This window comes from Merops nubicus, unplaced genomic scaffold (genome assembly GCF_000691845.1).
Source record: "Merops nubicus isolate BGI_N331 unplaced genomic scaffold, ASM69184v1 scaffold46457, whole genome shotgun sequence".
In the NCBI taxonomy this organism is placed as follows: Eukaryota; Metazoa; Chordata; class Aves; order Coraciiformes; family Meropidae; genus Merops; species Merops nubicus.
In genome coordinates, this window is record NW_008621857.1 from 31,386 (window position 1) to 48,353 (window position 16,968).

The following is a 16,968-nucleotide window of genomic DNA, read 5'->3' on the forward strand; positions in this document are numbered from 1 at the left end:
GAATCCCACCCACACGTCAGACCATGACCTCCTCTCTGCCTCTGCATTCCTCTCTTGGCCGGGGGTGGGTTCTTTGTTGTGTCTGTTGCACATTTTTTTTTCCTTTTTCTTTTTTTTTTAATGTTTCAAACAGATAAAAAGATGTGGAATTAGTAACTGACTTCTCTACAGCTCTGCTATAGTCTGTGTGCCTAAGGGAAGCAGTGGCAGTTGCAGTCCTTAGCTACGTGTCTGTTCTAGACTGGTTTTTTATCTGCTTTTGAAAAGATAAGGGATTGATGTATTTATGCACTGTTATGCTGTTAAACAGCTGCTGGTTTTGAAACTACAGATTTTCTGTCTCTTGCTTAACCGTCTACCCTTAACATTTAACATCCACAATAGTTCAGATTGAAAGTGGCACTGGAAAACAGCTTAAAAAAATTGTTGAAAATGTTAATGAAATGTGAACAAAAAAATGTAATTTCTGAGATCTTACCGTCTCTTTCTTTTTAATGTAGGTGTCTGTGACTAAAGCTGACAGATCCTTGGGCTTTGCCATTCAAACGTGCTTTGTTTCCCCATATTCAAATCCAGATAGAATGTCTGACTACACCATTATAGAAAACATTTGTCCTAAAGATGAATCTGTTAAATTCTACAACACTGAGAAGGTGAACTTTCCAATACCACATGCACAGAAGGACAAAAAAAGATTTAGCTTTGTATTTAAACCAATGTTCAACATCTCACTGCTCTTTCTTCACTGCGAGTTGACTTTGTGTACAAATAAAGACAAAGATACTGAAGGATTGCCAAAGGTCAGTAATTTATTCCAGTCTAAACTTGTGATTTAGGTGAAAATAAGACTTTTTTTTTCATGTGAACTTTGAAGTGAATAAACGATTTTCTGTGGAATTGATGCAATGAACATGATATCTCTAGACTCAAGTTCTTACTAGATAAGAGTTATGATGATCTACATTTTGACTGCATAATTTATAGTTTGTTTAAATTTCATTAGGTGGTTATGTTGGATAAATAAAAATTGATTGTTATTATGCAGGCGGTTCAAGTTTATCCCTGCTATTAATATCCAAAAGCACAATGTTAGCTTTAATTTCCAAAGACATGCATAATAACATATAATGTCACAATCTGATTGTTACAGAAGAGAATTGCCAAATTTTGTTTTAGAACGAATAGAAATAGCTGGAAAATAGTTGTTAAAGAATGCATTCAAAGATTTTTTTAATTTATTTTTACTCTGGGGTTTATGCACATCCCCCCTTCAAGTTTTTTTTTTAAAGATGATTTGTCATTGTTAATCAACATATGATGGTGGCTAGATGATAGTTTTGGCTAACAGATTTTTAAAAAACATGTATCCTAAAACAAATAATTACTACCACTTAAATTCAATTGTAACACTCTCATAAAGGTTAGAGGATCCTTAACGAAGGCAAAGGTTGCGTCCTGAAGTACAGCTGAGAGTTACCTTTGCCAGTACATTACCCCAGGGGTTTTTTTTTGAGGTTCTGTTCTCTTTTTGGTAATACAGAATAAAACAGGTAATGGTGCAGCTGGCACAGTTACCCTGGTGGATCAGTGACTTGCTGACCTCACGCACTGTTTCTTCCACTTGCAGTGCATTCCTCCTGATGAAGCTTGCACCTCTCTCAATGTGCATATGATCTTGGCCATGATGCACAACAAGAAAACTTTCACCAAACCCCTTGTTGTAATAACACATGAAGGAAAACCAGAAGGTATGGAAAATGAGCTTGAACTGTTTAATAAAACTCTCTATATCTAAAAAAAAATAGTGTAACATACAGATGCTTGAAATGAGGGAGTACTCCAAGTATGTGGCATTGTATAATCTTGTGGTGATACTGTGTTTGTAAGATGTTATTTGTTTAGGCTTTTCCCTGTCAGCAATCATCATGGCAGTTCACTGCAGTTTTATTTAACTGTCTTTCTTAATCTCTGGACATGTGGTTTTGCCAGGCATTGAGAAAGAAATGCTGTGCTACACAACAATATGAGTTTCAGAAATATGAATATAGCAGTGGTGCTTCCAGCAACTTCTTGTTGTCCAGAGATCAAAGGCAGTGCTCTGCTCCCTGCTGTATCATTTCTGTATTATGTTTGTAAATATATATATCAATAACAACAATGGACTTACGAAGTATTTGGGACACTAAAGCCTGGTAAGTTTGTAAGGAAAAGGGGTGGCCACCAGAGACTCATTAGAGTGTTAAACTATTAAGAGCAAAAGATGAGATGCGCAAAGGTATTCTAGCTCCACATCAGTGAGGCTGGTTTGATTGTCTAATCTTCATGGCAAAAAACATAAGTGTGGCTACTAACTGGTTGAAGGAGTTGGAAAGGCTAAAGAGCATTATGAGATAATGCCAAATGGTACGATGAAACTGTATTCTAGCTTACAAATATGCCCCGTGAATGATGGGAACTACAAAGCATTTTCACAGTTTCATTTAATTTGAAAGTTTTTCGTAGTGAATCCCTCTGACAACAGCAACAGTTATGTTTTGATGCATTTGTAGAAGAAAATATGTGTTATCTTTTCTGTCTGTGTTAGCATAGGATTTTAATTGGAAGCTTCAGTAACTTCATGAGTACATCAGAATCTTCCAATTGTATCCAAAGGCTGTTTGACCTTTGGAATGCTTTTTGGGGAGTGTCAGAAGGATGAGGATCGGAAGTCCTGTAGGCTCCGTTGTACAGTGCGTGCTTTTTATTCTTTGAACAGTTTAAAGTACCATACAGCATTGCTAGAGAACACAAGCAAAAACTGTTTCTGTTTAAGTCTGCAAGTCAGCTCATGTTTAGTTTTGGGTTTGTGTTTTTGTTTTTGTTTTTTTTTTTTACGTATTTGTTAATACAGATCAAATCCAGTATGAATTAAAGGCAAATATTTGATCTGTCAGTGTGGTACAATTAAAACTGAGCTTTGGGCCTGACTCTGTGCTTTTTCTTTTTGCAAAGCTCTCATTTTTTTCCAGTGGTTATTCTATTGGGAATGAGTAAATCCTGTAACTGAAGTTCAGCTTTCAATAAACAGACTGGTAGTCAGAGCTCTCTTGCCCTTCCGATGTGTGGAGCATTGTGTGCAGCTCCCCTCTTGGGTTCCACTCAGAATGTTGTCTTTGTCAGAGGCACAAGGTCTTAGTGTGCAAAGATGAGCTAAATTTATAAAGATTAGTTACAAGACAACAGCATGATAGAATATTTTGCTGCATTGTGAGTGATTTAGTCTAATTGTGCCATGTTTGGTGGGAACCTCCCCAGCATGTCACAGCTTTCAGGCACGATACGAAGTGGCACGTTAACAGCCTAGCTTTGTTAGTGTGCAGTTGTTCTGCAGTGAATCAAGAAACCTCTTTCTAAAAGCCAAATGCTGTTGTTGACCAATATGTAAATCCAGGATTTAGAGAAGCAATTGTATAGCATTATGGAACAGGAGAATTTACATCTTAGAGGTGGTGTTCTTAATTTTCTTGCATGTGATGAACAGGCCAGCTTTCACTGTTGTAAGCCATGAGTGAGTTACTGTCATTGGATCTGCTCTGCATGCCAGGTGTAGAAGTCATGCGCTTGACATTTCAAAAGTCAGAACAAAGTGGTCATTGCAAAGGTGTCATCTTTTTTTCTTCAGACATAAGCTTGTGGCTGTAGTTGACTGTGATAGAAATCACAACTGTGTATCTAAATGAGTGACTTTTCCTCCTCTCCTAATTTTATTAGCTATTTATAAGCTCAGATGCTTACATTATTGCAGTACACTAATGGACTTCCCAATGGAAGTGTATAAAACCTAACTCCTTGTTCTTTCCTTTTGCTTGTCTGTTGCTCTGAGCAGATAGCTTTAAAATACATGTAAGAAATGGATGGCTGAGGAGAATTGATAACGGGCTACACAGCTTGTCATTAATTAGCAGACTTTACATTCTCTGTAGAGAGGCCGGTGGCAGAATGAGCACGGAAAATTCCTTTTCCCATCAGCTCAGAAGGCATTTTCTTGGCACTTGGGATATGCTAGTGGAGTGTTTAGGTGATCTGATAGTATCCCTTACCCGCATTTGTACTGTTCAGTGCTCCTTGGTTTCAGTCCAGCCCTCCTCCCAAATCTTACATTCAGTTGTGCTTTTGCTGTTGTGGGCACTTAATGGCTTTCCAGTTTATTTGTGGATGCACACACACCCCAGCAACCCCCATACCCCTCTGTTCTCACCTGTTTCCTGCCATCCTGCCAAGAGTGATCTGGAAGAGATACTTGCGTATTAGAACAAGTGACAATAATGAAGTTTTTAAATAAAAAGCTTTTTTGGATATTGCAGGCACACGTATCTCAGAGTCTAATAATTGTCTAGCATATTGCTGGCAGTTCAGTACTGCCAGTTGGGTTGTAGAAGTTAAAAGCATAGTATTAGTTTAAGAATACTTTAAATAAATAGTATATTTATTTTTAGTATTTCTTAGCCACTATGTTTGCATAGCAATTAAACTTTTTCTTTTTCAGTTGCTAAAGATACAAAGCCAAGTATTGGGACACAGCCTTATCAAATCTTTTTACAGCTTTTACACTGAACACAGTTAGATATGCCAGAATTTAAAAAAGATTTCTGGGTTACTGGGCAGTCCAGAAGTAAACTGCAGCTAACCAAGCAGGTCCTTGGGTCTGAAACCAGAATCTCTGGCTGTTCTGCTTGAGATGGCACTCTTGGAGAAAGACAAGAGGAGCCATACAAGCAAAAGAAGGGAAAATTCTTCATTTTTCAACTTGTCTCTTTCTGTTACATGCTGATAATGATATTTGATGTTCTTGCCAAGAGTAATATCTTTGATATAATAGCTATGATATTTCCTATATACAATTAAAAAAACAAAACAAAAATACCACCTCAACTTCCAAGACAGAATACCAAGTAGGACTCACAAAAATGTGGGAATCAACACATACTCATGCAATTTGGACAAAGGAGTGTGTATCGTGCCATGATACTGACTTTTCCTCAGAGGCAGTAGCCAGTGTTGGATTTTATTTTGTGTGTATGTGTGGTTTAGCATGCTGGTATCTAGCGTTTGTGATTAGTGAGTAGTCAGATGAAAGTGATCACCTTAGAACAGCTTTTGCAATCTCTGCTTTTTAAGAGCTCCACATAGGGTTAACCAGAGTTACTGCAGGTCAGACCTGATGACGTCTGGATGGGAAAGGTTGCAGTGTACTTGGCAGCAAAATATATGATGCATGACCTAAACTGTAGATATGTTCCCCTGAAGAATGTTCAATATATGAATAGAATTTTTCTGAGATGAGAAAGATTATTGTATTTGGGCCAGTCTTCCTGAAGTTCCAGGTTTGTAAAAATTACAAATACTTTGTCTCTGTCAGATTGCATCCTGAAAGTTGCTTGCATAGTTTGTAGATTGTATGTGGGACTCTGTCTGATTAATGTTTTGTTGTTTGGTTTTTTTTAATTAGATCCTTCCCTTCCAAAGCCAAATGTGAGACAGCCACGTAAGTGACTTTTAAAGCAATCTCTTCTAAGCCTTAAGCTTTTGTCTAGAAAATATTAGATAAGTGAAGAAAACTATCTTCCAGCTTTCTGAGTATGTGTATGTATGTGTGTGCTAAATCCAGGGACAGAACAGAATTCTGCTTGTATTGCTGATTGAGAGACTTCCATAAGCATTTAGAGAGAAGGGCTGTGACCTTTTGTGTATGTGAAAATCAAATTTGGAAAAACACCACTGAGAGCCACAGCCTTAGCAAGTTCATTTGCTGATGTGTGTTATTTCACCCTTTCTGCTGAGGCCACTGCTTCCCAATACCAGGGTTTCTGTAGCAGTGCAATCTTATGGAGCTCTTGTGTCCTACTCCGAGCCTCACTTGTACCCTACACTACAGTTGGCCAAGTCCGCAGTTATTCTGACACCAGCACTGACAGGTCATGTGGTAGATGAAATCACTGACTTTATAAGGATTACATTTCTTTGTTCCTTCTGTTGTCTTGGCATAATGAATTAACCGGGGGTCAATTACTGACCCAGGAAGGGAAGAAAAGGAGAGAAGCAGCACTAGAAGACAATAATAAACAGGAAAGTGAAGATGACTTGTAGCCAAAACCAAAGATGAGTGGAGAAAAGGAAGAAGGTTAGAAGAGGAAGATTTTTTTTTTTCTCTTGGCTTGTGTCCTGACGTCTTTGGGACTAAATTTGCTCGAAATACCAAGGGGAAAGAAATTACTGTTCTGACAGTTCAGCTTCAATGTGACTTCGTCTTCTTCACTAAGGAACCACACTGGCTGGTGCCTTGTGGAAAAAAAAAAGTTGAATTTAGGAGAGTCTTCTCTGTTTGCATTTAAAATTGCCAGATGCAGCCAAAGGAATCAGAAGTAGACTCGTTGAAGAAATGGAAGAAAAGCCTTCTAAGCTACTATCTGTCAGGTGTTGCATATGCAAACTTGGTCACAGACACCCAGAAATGAGTCCTGAAGGCCCTTGCCAAAAGGAACTGCTGGAGAGGACATTTGTCAAAAGGAGAAAATGAGAATGGCCCTGAGGATTTCAGGAGCTGTTGGGCTGGGGGTTGTCCATAGGGACTTCTGCTGGATGCAGGAACTTGTACAGTAAGGGTGTTGGTTGTATTTTGAGAACTAAAATTCCACTGAACGATACTACTGAGAAGATCCAGTCAGCTCATTTCCTGACCAGCTTACTCAGTAATATGTTATTCACTGGCCTAAGCCATTTTGTGCACTGGGATACATTAAAAATACTGAAGCTAGAAAGCAATTTGGTAGGAAGAAGTATCCCCAGATGATTGCTAGGAGTGATTTATTCTTTTTTTAAGTATTTCCAATCACTAAAGAGAAAAAATCAAAAGCCGAAAGTCTCTCTGTTTGGATGGTTAACACTGGGGGGCAGAAATAGATGCTATTCCCCTTGAAATGGTACTGCAAAAGGGCCTCTCTCCTAGAAAGAGATTTATGGGGGGGGGGATTCTATTTTTGTGTTCTGGAATTAATTTCAGTTATTGAAAGCATTGCCAAATGTGAAAAAACAATTGTTTCTATTTATGTTTTCGCTGACTTTTTGCTGGCATCTCTTCCCTCTTAACAGCAGTTCCGTTCTCCACCTAGATTTCAGACTAAACTTGCAGGAGATGTAGGGGAAAGTTTGCTTGAATGTTAGAGCATTTAAATGAAAAGCATCTTTTGACAAAAATCTCAGCGTGTTAAAAAAAAACCCTATAATTAATATATATGGATATTTAATTGAAAGCAAGGTATTAACAGCCAGCTGAACACGCTTAATTTTTGCAACGTTTTCCAGATTTGGGTGTGCTGAGCTGGGGTTTTGCTTTGTGATGTGGAACAGTTGGTTGGACTGAAGCCAGTCTCTAAAAGCATCACTTTGATTTCCTTGATGCAAATATGCTAGTCTGTTGCTTAAACTGGTGCTTAATCAGCTATGATTAAAAAAAAAAAAAACAAACTTTTCCATGAAAGTGTAAGGACGAATTTTTGTAAAGCACTATTTGCCAATGGAACTAAAAAGTCCTTATTATGTGTGTTTACCCTTGTAGCCGTGTTCTACGGTCTGGACACGCTGACAGTCGTGGGCATTGCCTTTGCAGCGTTTGTGATTGGAGCCCTGCTCACAGGAGCACTCTGGTTTATCTACTCCCACACGGGTAAGTGTGGTGGCTCCTACTGACCTCAGTGCAGGTCATGCCGCAGGAGGTGCAGTGTGGTCTGGACTCTTGCAGGCTGGGAGGGAGGGGAGGGAGACCAGCAGTGGCTACCCCAGACTTCTTTTCTTGCTCTGTGTTCTTACTAGGGTGGTTTCCAGCGACTCCTCCCATGAGCCCGTTGGTGCGTATCCACAGTTTGATACACACCCTTCCCTAAAGGGAGGTGTTACGCTTGATGAACGTGGTTTAAAATTTCCTAAAATAATGTAAAACACAAATCTAGAAAATTCACCTGGGACATGAGTAAAACTGAGTATTCCTGACTTGTGCATTATCATTAGTAGCATCTCTGTATTTGAAATGTAGTTAACAATTCAGTTAATGGGTCCTACTGGGAATGTGATATCAGTACAAGGAGTGGGCCAAATGACTAAGAGAGTGCTTTATTTATATAAACATATTCTGAATATAGCTAGACTTGAAAAAGTTTCTTGGGCCTCAGTTACGTGAGATTTTTGCCCTAATTACTTCAACTGTTACATTAAATTGGTAGAAGTTGTGTGTAATCTCACTTAATTGTGTCCAGACAAATAACCAGGAATGTGCCTGATTTGGGGCAGCCTTTATACACAGATAGCTTTTCAGTATATCCTCAGAATTTTTTTCCATACTCAACTAAGTTAGCAGAAATACAATACTGTATTGGAAGAAGGGGGAGTTTTGGAACTTTCTGTTGCATGTAATCTGCAAGGTGGTACGAAGACTGGACGCTGGTGGGACCTTCATTTGCGACATCTGACCTTGTCTGTTTATGGATTACGGCGTATCTCAGGATCCCTATAGCATGCTAGGCTCCACTTTTGACCTCACAAGACCCTATGAAGATCTCTGGGAGGTGGGGATAATGTGAGGTCAATTATTCTGAACCTGTGTAGCTCTGAAACACTGGAATTCTCTGGTTGCCTGCTGCACGGTTTTTTTCAGCATCTAAAATCTCATGGAAGCTATTTAGGAGTGAGAATCTGGCCCTGTTGGTTTGGAGCTTCTGTAAATATTATGACCCAGGAACTTACTCTAATTTTGAAAAAAAAACCAACTTTGTGGTTTTATTTTTTTCCAGTTGGCAGTACAACTTTGTATAAGCAGTTTAATACTTCTCAATGCACCAGCTGTGTATGAAGCTTGCTTGGAACTGAGGCAAATGTGGAAAATTTAAAGCTTGTGATCATGTATAAATAATATAATTCCGCATCATACACTACTGAAGCATTGTGCTAGAAAAGTAAGTGCAAGTTCAGTGAGTAAACGTGTAAGTTAAGAAGGTAATTTCCTAATAGGTAGCTTTTTTTAAAAAAAAATTAAAATTAAAAAATTTAAAATGTTACATTAATACCATTGGTCCTGCATTTGTGGAATTTCAGTCTCTGTGCATATACAGACCCATCTATAGACACATGTTGTGTATCAGTCGTCAAGGAACACTGGGAAGCCAACATGGTAAATCCTTCAGCAGTGATGGGATTTGGACCAATCCCATTAAAAGAATTACATTAACAAAGTACATCAGTCATAGTGACCATGTACAAGTAGAGAGGGCAGTTGCTCTAGCATTGTGTTTGAGAGATGAAAATGTGGAGTGGCCAGACAAAAAGTAATAAATGAAAAGAAAGGACGGGAAAGTTGTAACTCATCAGGTCAGAGAATCACAGAAATTATAAAAAATATCTAGGAGGATATCTGGTTCAGATTTTCAAAGGGTTGTGAAAGTGAACCTATGTTCCAGTGTGCATAATTTTTATGTGCATAATATGTTGTGTCTACAAACCACAACTTGCAGCAGAGTGCAGCAAAGGCTCTGGCAAGGACAGTCTCTTAGAGGGTGACTGCTATGGCAGACAAGATAATCCAGAAGCAGTGGAAACATTTTAGAGCTGGCTGCAGACTTTTATTAAAACATGGAGGGGAAAAAAAAAGATAATCTAAATTTCATCTGCAGGGTGGCTGTGTTCTGCCATTAGAGAATTCGTGCATTGCTGAGTTGTGTTCTGAAATCTCATCTTTTGTTGCAAGTAGCACTGGGATTCTAACACAGGATTTAGACCAAAGGTTGGAAAATATGAGTTCATTCTAAAAGTGTGTTGGTGATACTCGGAGCATGGACAAAAGCTACTGCTGGTGGAGAAAGGCAAATTGGGATGTGTGAAGTAAAGTATATTTGTTGCTGTAGTGATATCTGCAATACAGAAAAAGGCCACGTTTTTGCTGCTAGTAAAAAAGGTTTGCTGATATACTTGTATCAGTATGTCTCTACTGGCAGACTCATTCTAACCTGGAAAAAGCTTTAGATGAATGAGCTCTTTGTTCATCTTGATAGGCCTTTAACATTAAAACATCAAACAATTTATAGCAGAAAAGAACTGAGTCTCCATATATTGGACAAGGATTGTTGTGTTGCATTTTTTTCATGTAGAGCTTTTGCTGATTTCAGCCATGAAAAACGTTCTGCTAAAGGTTCAGATTTGTGCTTGAGAATACTCAGGATTCTCTGAAACAATTCAACATATAGTACAGATGTCCTAACATGCACATATAGTAAGAAAACAGAGGCGCGAAGCTAGGAAGGATTATAGCACTAGAGGAAGAGTTTTAGCTGACTTCTGCACAAAAGGACTTTACTTCTGATCCTTTCTCCAGTCAGTTAAAGGGCACAAAAGGTGGCTGAAAGCTTTTCACAGCAGTGTTGGTCCTGCTGGCAGAGGGCCCAAGACCAAAGGAAAGTAGCAGAGATTTGTCACAATTAACCAAATGTAACTGAGTGTTTTATGAAGATGCAAAAACTTTGCAGTGTGCATGGATGCAGGAACCCTTCAAAATTTAACCACCTAAATATCTATCAATGTACTGTCTGTCTTAATAGGCATAATTGACAGTGTTTAGGAAGGGACATGCACAAGTCTGATTAGTTAATTAAGACTGCTAAATGAAGTAAACTGTGTTACAGAGAACATCAGTTGCTTCATTCTCTTAGAAAGCGTGTTTTCCTTCTCCAGGCAGTCTTGCAACTTAAGAGGATAAAATGTTCCAAAATCTGAGAAGTTAAAAGCGTCCCTCCTCCCCCACTTCTCCCTTTTTTATGGGATCTGATTTAAAATAAACTGACATAGCAACCAATTATATTTGGCAAATGGAGATAGAAAAGCAAACATTCAGACTTCCTGGACAGGGAGTACAACTGGCAGCTTTCCTAAGTGTGAATAATAAAGTGCATGTTGTCGCATTCAGATGGGTAAAAGCTTGTTTACTGTCAATAGATGAGACATGTCCATTTTGAGTAGTTCTGGTTCAGTAACATGGGGTACATGAAGCTGTCGACATGAAAAAGACAGATGGAGAATGCCTCTTCAGTGATAATTTACGTTTCTTTGCATCCTTTTCATGACTATGCTGTAAAAAAACTCCACGATAGATTTGCTGGGTGTTGAGGAAATAACGTGCAGGAAAAATCAGCCAGTCCAGATGTAGTTGCTAGACTGTGTTCATAATGTCACTGTGGTTTGGATTTTTTTTTGCTTGAGGATGTAGGGAGTATGTTGTTGCTCCGTAAGTGATCGTGGTGTATCAGGGCTGCTGATCGTGCTCTAGAAATGACGTGCTGCAGAGGCAATTGAATTACAGCAGAAGGAAGGGGGCTGCCATCCCAAACCGAAGGGAAGGTGCCTCCTAAGGCACTCTCCAGCAGAGCTGGGAGGAGGAGGGCAAGCTGTTGAGCTCGCGTGGGGACTCCGGCACCGCGCTTGTCACTTTGCCATAAAATAAAGCCAACACGTGTTTAGCTTATAGATGAATTTATGGTGAAATGCACAGGGACCGTGCTGGCATGCTGAGGCTGGCGCAGATCCGTGTCACTGTGCGGTTCGTAGCAGGGGTGGCCGCGGGGCTGCAGGGAGAGCCGGGGGCCCCGCCGGGGGAGTGGGCGGGCCAAGGCCTGGCCATGGCGGCTTCTCCTCCACTGACGGGGCCGCGGCTTCGCCTTGCTGCTCACGGGCGTTTGCATTCGCTTGCTTTGTTTTCGTGAAAGGGAGTTTACTTGTCGCTGCCTTTATAAATATATCCTGTAGCACAGAAGGAAGGAAGACTCGTACACAAACAACTGGAGCAAGTCGGGAGGGGGAAGGCATCCAAACAAGGCTTGTGAAAGCTTTTACAGCACCATGACACGGAGATCGATTTAATACCATTTATTCTGATGGGTTGCGAAGCCATTTCTAATGCAAGTTAGAGCTCAAACTCAGTTTATTTGCAGATGACTGAAGGTAGATTCTGGCTTAGATGCATGTGAGCAGAAATCTGCTGCTCATGGACAAGCTGCGTAGTTATTTCTTACACTGGGAAGTAGAGAATCAAAATCTACTCACAAGAATAAACACTGGACTGAGCGCTGAATTCAAGAGCAAGATCCTCGCCCTCACTTTTAAACATTTCATTGGCCTCCTGGGCGACGTGGTTTAGTTTGTTGTTTTTCTGTCCTGTCCAGTCCGTTCTTTCCTCGCCATTCCTAAACCAGTGGGGTGTAAGGCGAGAGCCATGCGCTGTGGGGCCTCACATGCACTTACAGCTGTGGCTGCGGCACAAGCTAGCAGCAAACCTGCTGGTTTCCATTACAAAGAGCACTTGCAACCTCTGCTGTAAGAAATCCTAAGACCTCCCTTGTTTGTAGCAGAGCTCTGAATACTGAGCAGCCTTCAGAAGGGCATTTTCTGGCCCGAGACATAAAGTGTTAATGGCACACTTCCTCCACTGCATTCCCGAGGAGCTCGGTGCTCTGGCAGCTGGGCAGCAGCACACAGGGCATGGGGATGTGCCAGAGCAGTTCCTGTGGGAGGAAGCTGGCTCATCCTGCTCTGTAACCCTCTGGATGCAGGATATGCCTCCAGCCTCCAACTGAAGCAATCACTGTGGAATGGGAGCTCTACCAAATCCTGAGCAGGGAGAAAAATTGGACTCTTCAGACCTGGCCCATGGCATCAAGTTTCAGATAACCTAGGCAACATGAAGCAGGAGATCTGCATTGCTGTAGACTCATGAGGCAGGAGATGTATCAGCCTTTGAATGTTCCCAGTCATTCCTGCCCATCATCTGGCAAAACATTTCTGTCTTGGCTCTTTGCTGGGAAAGCAGCCATGCTGGTACTGGCTGCTGTGGTTGTTCTGCAGCTCAAGCAGCAGCAGTCTGTCTGTGTTACTGTGCTGAGATCACAGGTTCACATCCTGAGAGATGAGCTCAAGGGAGGGGGCAGCTATAGTGCATGTTATATAAACTTAATCTTAAAGCCAACCAGATCCTGGGCTGCATCAAGAGAAGTGTGGCCAGCAGGTCGAGGGAGGTGATTCTCCCCCTCTACTCTCCTCTGGTGAGACCCCGCCTGGAGTACTGCATCCAGTTCTGGAGCCCCTATTACAAGAAAGATACGGACCTGCTGGAGCGTGTCCAGAGAAGGGCCACCAGCATGATCCGAGGGCTGGAGCAGCTCTCCTGTGAGGACAGGCTGAGAGAGTTGGGGCTGTTCAGTCTGGGGAGGAGAAGGCTCCGAGGTGACCTTACTGTGGCCTTACAGTATCTTACGGGGCAAAGCTGAAAGTGGGCAGATTCAGGCTGGATGTGAGGAAGAAGTTCTTCCCCATGAGAGTGGTGAGACCCTGGAATGGGTTGCCCAGGGAGGTGGTTGAGGCCCCATCCCTGGGGGTCTTTAAGGCCAGGCTGGATGAGGCTCTAGACAGCCTGATCTAGTGGGAGGTGTCCCTGCTCATGGCAGAGGGGTTGGAACTGGGTGATCCTTGTGGCCTCCTCCAACCCTGACAGATTCTGATTCTGTTTTAGCAAAGGACTTAGTAATATTGGCTTTATGGTTGGGCTTCCTGATCTTAAAGGTCTCTTCCAACCTAAAGGATTCTATGATTCTATGATCTGTTTTGAAGAGGCTATTTTGTAATATTACTAAGGTTGCAGACTTGAGCACTGTAATTTTGAAAATGCCACAGTTAGTTTCCTGCATGGCCTCATTATTCTCTTTTGGGCATTCACAGAGTGGCACAATTTCTACTTCCATGCTAGTTAAAAGATGGATTGTTTTCTGTAGGATGCCATGTTTTCTATGAAGTGTTTTCTGTGACAATTAAACATTTTCAATTTCCCTTCTCATTCCATTTTCTCTCCTCTTTCCTTCAGGGGACACAGCAGGAAGACAGCAGGTCCCTACATCCCCACCGGCCTCCGAGAACAGCAGTGCAGCACACAGCATTGGCAGTACACAGAGCACCCCCTGTTCTAGCAGCAGTGCAACCTAACTCGGGGGGCAGCACCCCCGAGGAGTAACATAGGAGTGCATAGGTTCAAAGGACTGTGTGTGGACATCAGCTTTTTAAAGCTGAGAGGATTGGTTTGGTTGCTTTTGGGAAAAAAAAAAAAAAAAACAAAAAACATGAGGAGGGATTTTTTTACAGAAAAAAAAAGAAAAAGGATTTTTTTTAGGGGGGGAAGCCACTGTGTGTGTGGGTGTGTACATGTGCACACAACATGTGGGTGAACACAGCCTGTTGGATCTTCTATAGCATGTTATACTACATGTGACAAAGCTACTAATTTTACAGTACTGCAACCTGTTCTAGGGGTCCCTGGGCCCTCAATGTGAAACCTATGCCAGTTTGGAAAAATGCTGCTTTGTCTATATGACTTTTTTTCTTTCCCTTTCTCATTGACACAAAGTATTCATTAAGGGAATTCAACAAGATAAGCGGAACAAAGATCATCTTAGGTCAAAGGATTTCTATTTGTCTAAGCAAGAAAGCTTCGAGATCAGAGCTGTTTGGTTAATAACATTTTATTACTTCAGCCGTGTTTAGCCACTTTTGAGTAACCTTTGTTTTGTTAAGCTTAGAGCTACAGCATCTCATTTGCTTTCTTGTTGTGTTTGCAGCTGCAGGTTTGTTCCAGGTATTTCTGTTTTAGCATGCATTGATTTGCTAATTGGAGAAGAGCACACTCTAACATTCCCTTTCTTGTTCTCTGGGCCAAAGCTCTTTAATAAGAGATTTTTGTAATCTACTATACCAAATACAGGCACACACAAATGTTAAGACAAATAATGGTCTTGTGCACTAACACAGATATGTGTGTACCTTTAATGGCAATGTCTTTGTGCAGATAGAAACATACCTAAGTACACAGAGTCTAATTTACCACTTTAACAACTGAGAAATTAGCTCAATGTTCCTTCTATAGATAAAATATATAATGCCTATATATATATTTAAAAAATAAAGCCAGCTGGCTCTTCAGTTTGTAATAAGTAGTTAGAAAGATAAAAAAAAAAGTGATTTGATTCTAATCTTTTAGCTAACCCAAATTCTCTTTGAAACAAGAGGTGGTTTTGAGGACACAAAGGATGTACCGTAGAGCCTTTTGTTTGTGCAGAATACTGCCTATCAAAATTAAGCTATTCTCTTAAAATAGTTGTGCAGTGTTGTTTGTCAGAGTGTTGTATGAACAAGTCAATTGGAGAGTCCCAAAACAGTGTCGGAATATGGAAACGACAGAAAGGTACTAATAGTCACAGTATTTTTTTAGTGTCATTGCCATATCTTGACCTTCAAATTGATGCCAAATGAAAAGAAAAAAAGACACTTTTGATGTGTAATTGTTTGACTGTTATGTTGCCACTTTGTAATGCATTCTACTGATCCTTCTCCTCTGAGGGAGAATGAGCATTGTTTTCCTCCAAAAAAGAGATGAGTAACTTGTTAATTTTAGTGAAGGTTGCTCATGTTCTGAAAGAGGAGAAGGGAATTCATTACACTAGAGTGATAGTCTGCTCTGAAGTCTGAGCTGCGGTTTTCTTTTGCTGATTCTACACTTGTGCCTTGCTGATGCCAGGATGATAAAAGTGCAAGATATGCAATAGATATAAGTGCCCAGGATCAGGTGGAATATTACTTGCTTTAAATCAAGTCTGTTACCAATCCTGTAAACAGTTACACGTATGAGTAACTACACGCCTCATCCTTGGTGGTACAAGCACACGCTCAACTCTACACATCATGGCTATTCTCAGAGTGCGTGCAGATAGTCAGTGTGTAGAGTTGGACGTATGGAAAGTGGTCTATGTTACCAGGACAGTGAGTACTCCTGGTAACAGTGGCAGGATGGTCACGTAGGTGTAGTTATCCCCCAGTGTAAGAGTGTGCAGGATTGGCTCTGTTCCGAGGTGTCGGGAGGATGAATGTGCTACCTGTGTGGTTGAAAAGAAAGCGCTTTGCCTAACCTTCAGCAGAATGTATTGTATGAGCATATTCTATGTGTAAAGTCTTTAAAGATGTCTTCAAAGAAGACTAGAGTCTAAGTTCAATCAAAGCTATATTTTACTATATTAAATTTCTGTATAAAGATATATTTAAATGTTTTAGATAAATGTAAGTTACTCCATATGAAATGTTTAATTTCCATTACTGTGAAATTTACGTATTTTGTAAATTCTTTTCCCTGTTTTAACCCTTTCCTTCCTCAGATATTTTATTAAGTAGTTTCTCATAGGAAGTATTAGATTCGGTTGTTGGGATGGACAGGTTGGAAACTTTTTTATGTAATATAGATAATTTTATATTTTTGAGAGAAACATGCTGCATTATCAATGTTTTTTATCAAAAAAATTTACTCTAATTTTAAAATATTTTACAGATTTATATTTACCGTTAGATAAACCAAAAATATGTAAGGATCAAACATTCAATTTGTTGGCTTGTATTTGAAATACAGTTTAAAATAACTCAACTTGGTGTACTCAGCTATTTAATTCAGAAATTTTAATCAATCTGAATTAATTGTCTATTGGAGGCTGCCAAAACTACATGTAATTACTTGGCAGATGGAACAGCCATTTCTGCTTCAATAAAGACAGAGAACCAAACATGGGCATTCCCAGTTAATAGCTTTATTACCAAAATATGCAGTACTTTCCAGCGGCTGTTAAGCTGCCCGTGGTTCAGAGTACTGATACTCCTATAAAGTCTACTTTTACAGCAGCCATTTGTCTCTACTGCAAGTTTCTGTGTGTGGTGTGGCAAGCTCCTGAATGCATACCCACAAAGTCAGTGCTTCCCACCTCTGTCAAACCTGGTCTCACTGTGTTGGACTTCACACAGCAGATACCCCGCGAGGTGTCGAGGGCCAGCGAGATGCTCCTGTCACAGCGGAGAGCTTTAAAGCAGGGTTTC

At 40.4% G+C, this 16,968-nt stretch overlaps 1 protein-coding gene across 1 annotated transcript in view; it reads left to right on the forward strand.

Annotated features, from left to right (window-relative positions):
- Positions 1 to 14,829, forward strand: part of TGFBR3 (transforming growth factor, beta receptor III) — a gene marked incomplete at its 5' end in the record, with an annotated part of 34,271 nt that extends 19,442 nt beyond the window's left edge. The window contains 5 exons of the mRNA XM_008944596.1: positions 501 to 800; positions 1,628 to 1,748; positions 5,489 to 5,524; positions 7,595 to 7,702; positions 13,928 to 14,829. Of these exons, the coding sequence (XP_008942844.1) occupies positions 501 to 800; positions 1,628 to 1,748; positions 5,489 to 5,524; positions 7,595 to 7,702; positions 13,928 to 14,046 (684 nt within the window). The remainder of the gene's footprint in view (positions 1 to 500; positions 801 to 1,627; positions 1,749 to 5,488; positions 5,525 to 7,594; positions 7,703 to 13,927) is intronic.
- Between the last annotated feature and the right edge of the window lie 2,139 nt (positions 14,830 to 16,968).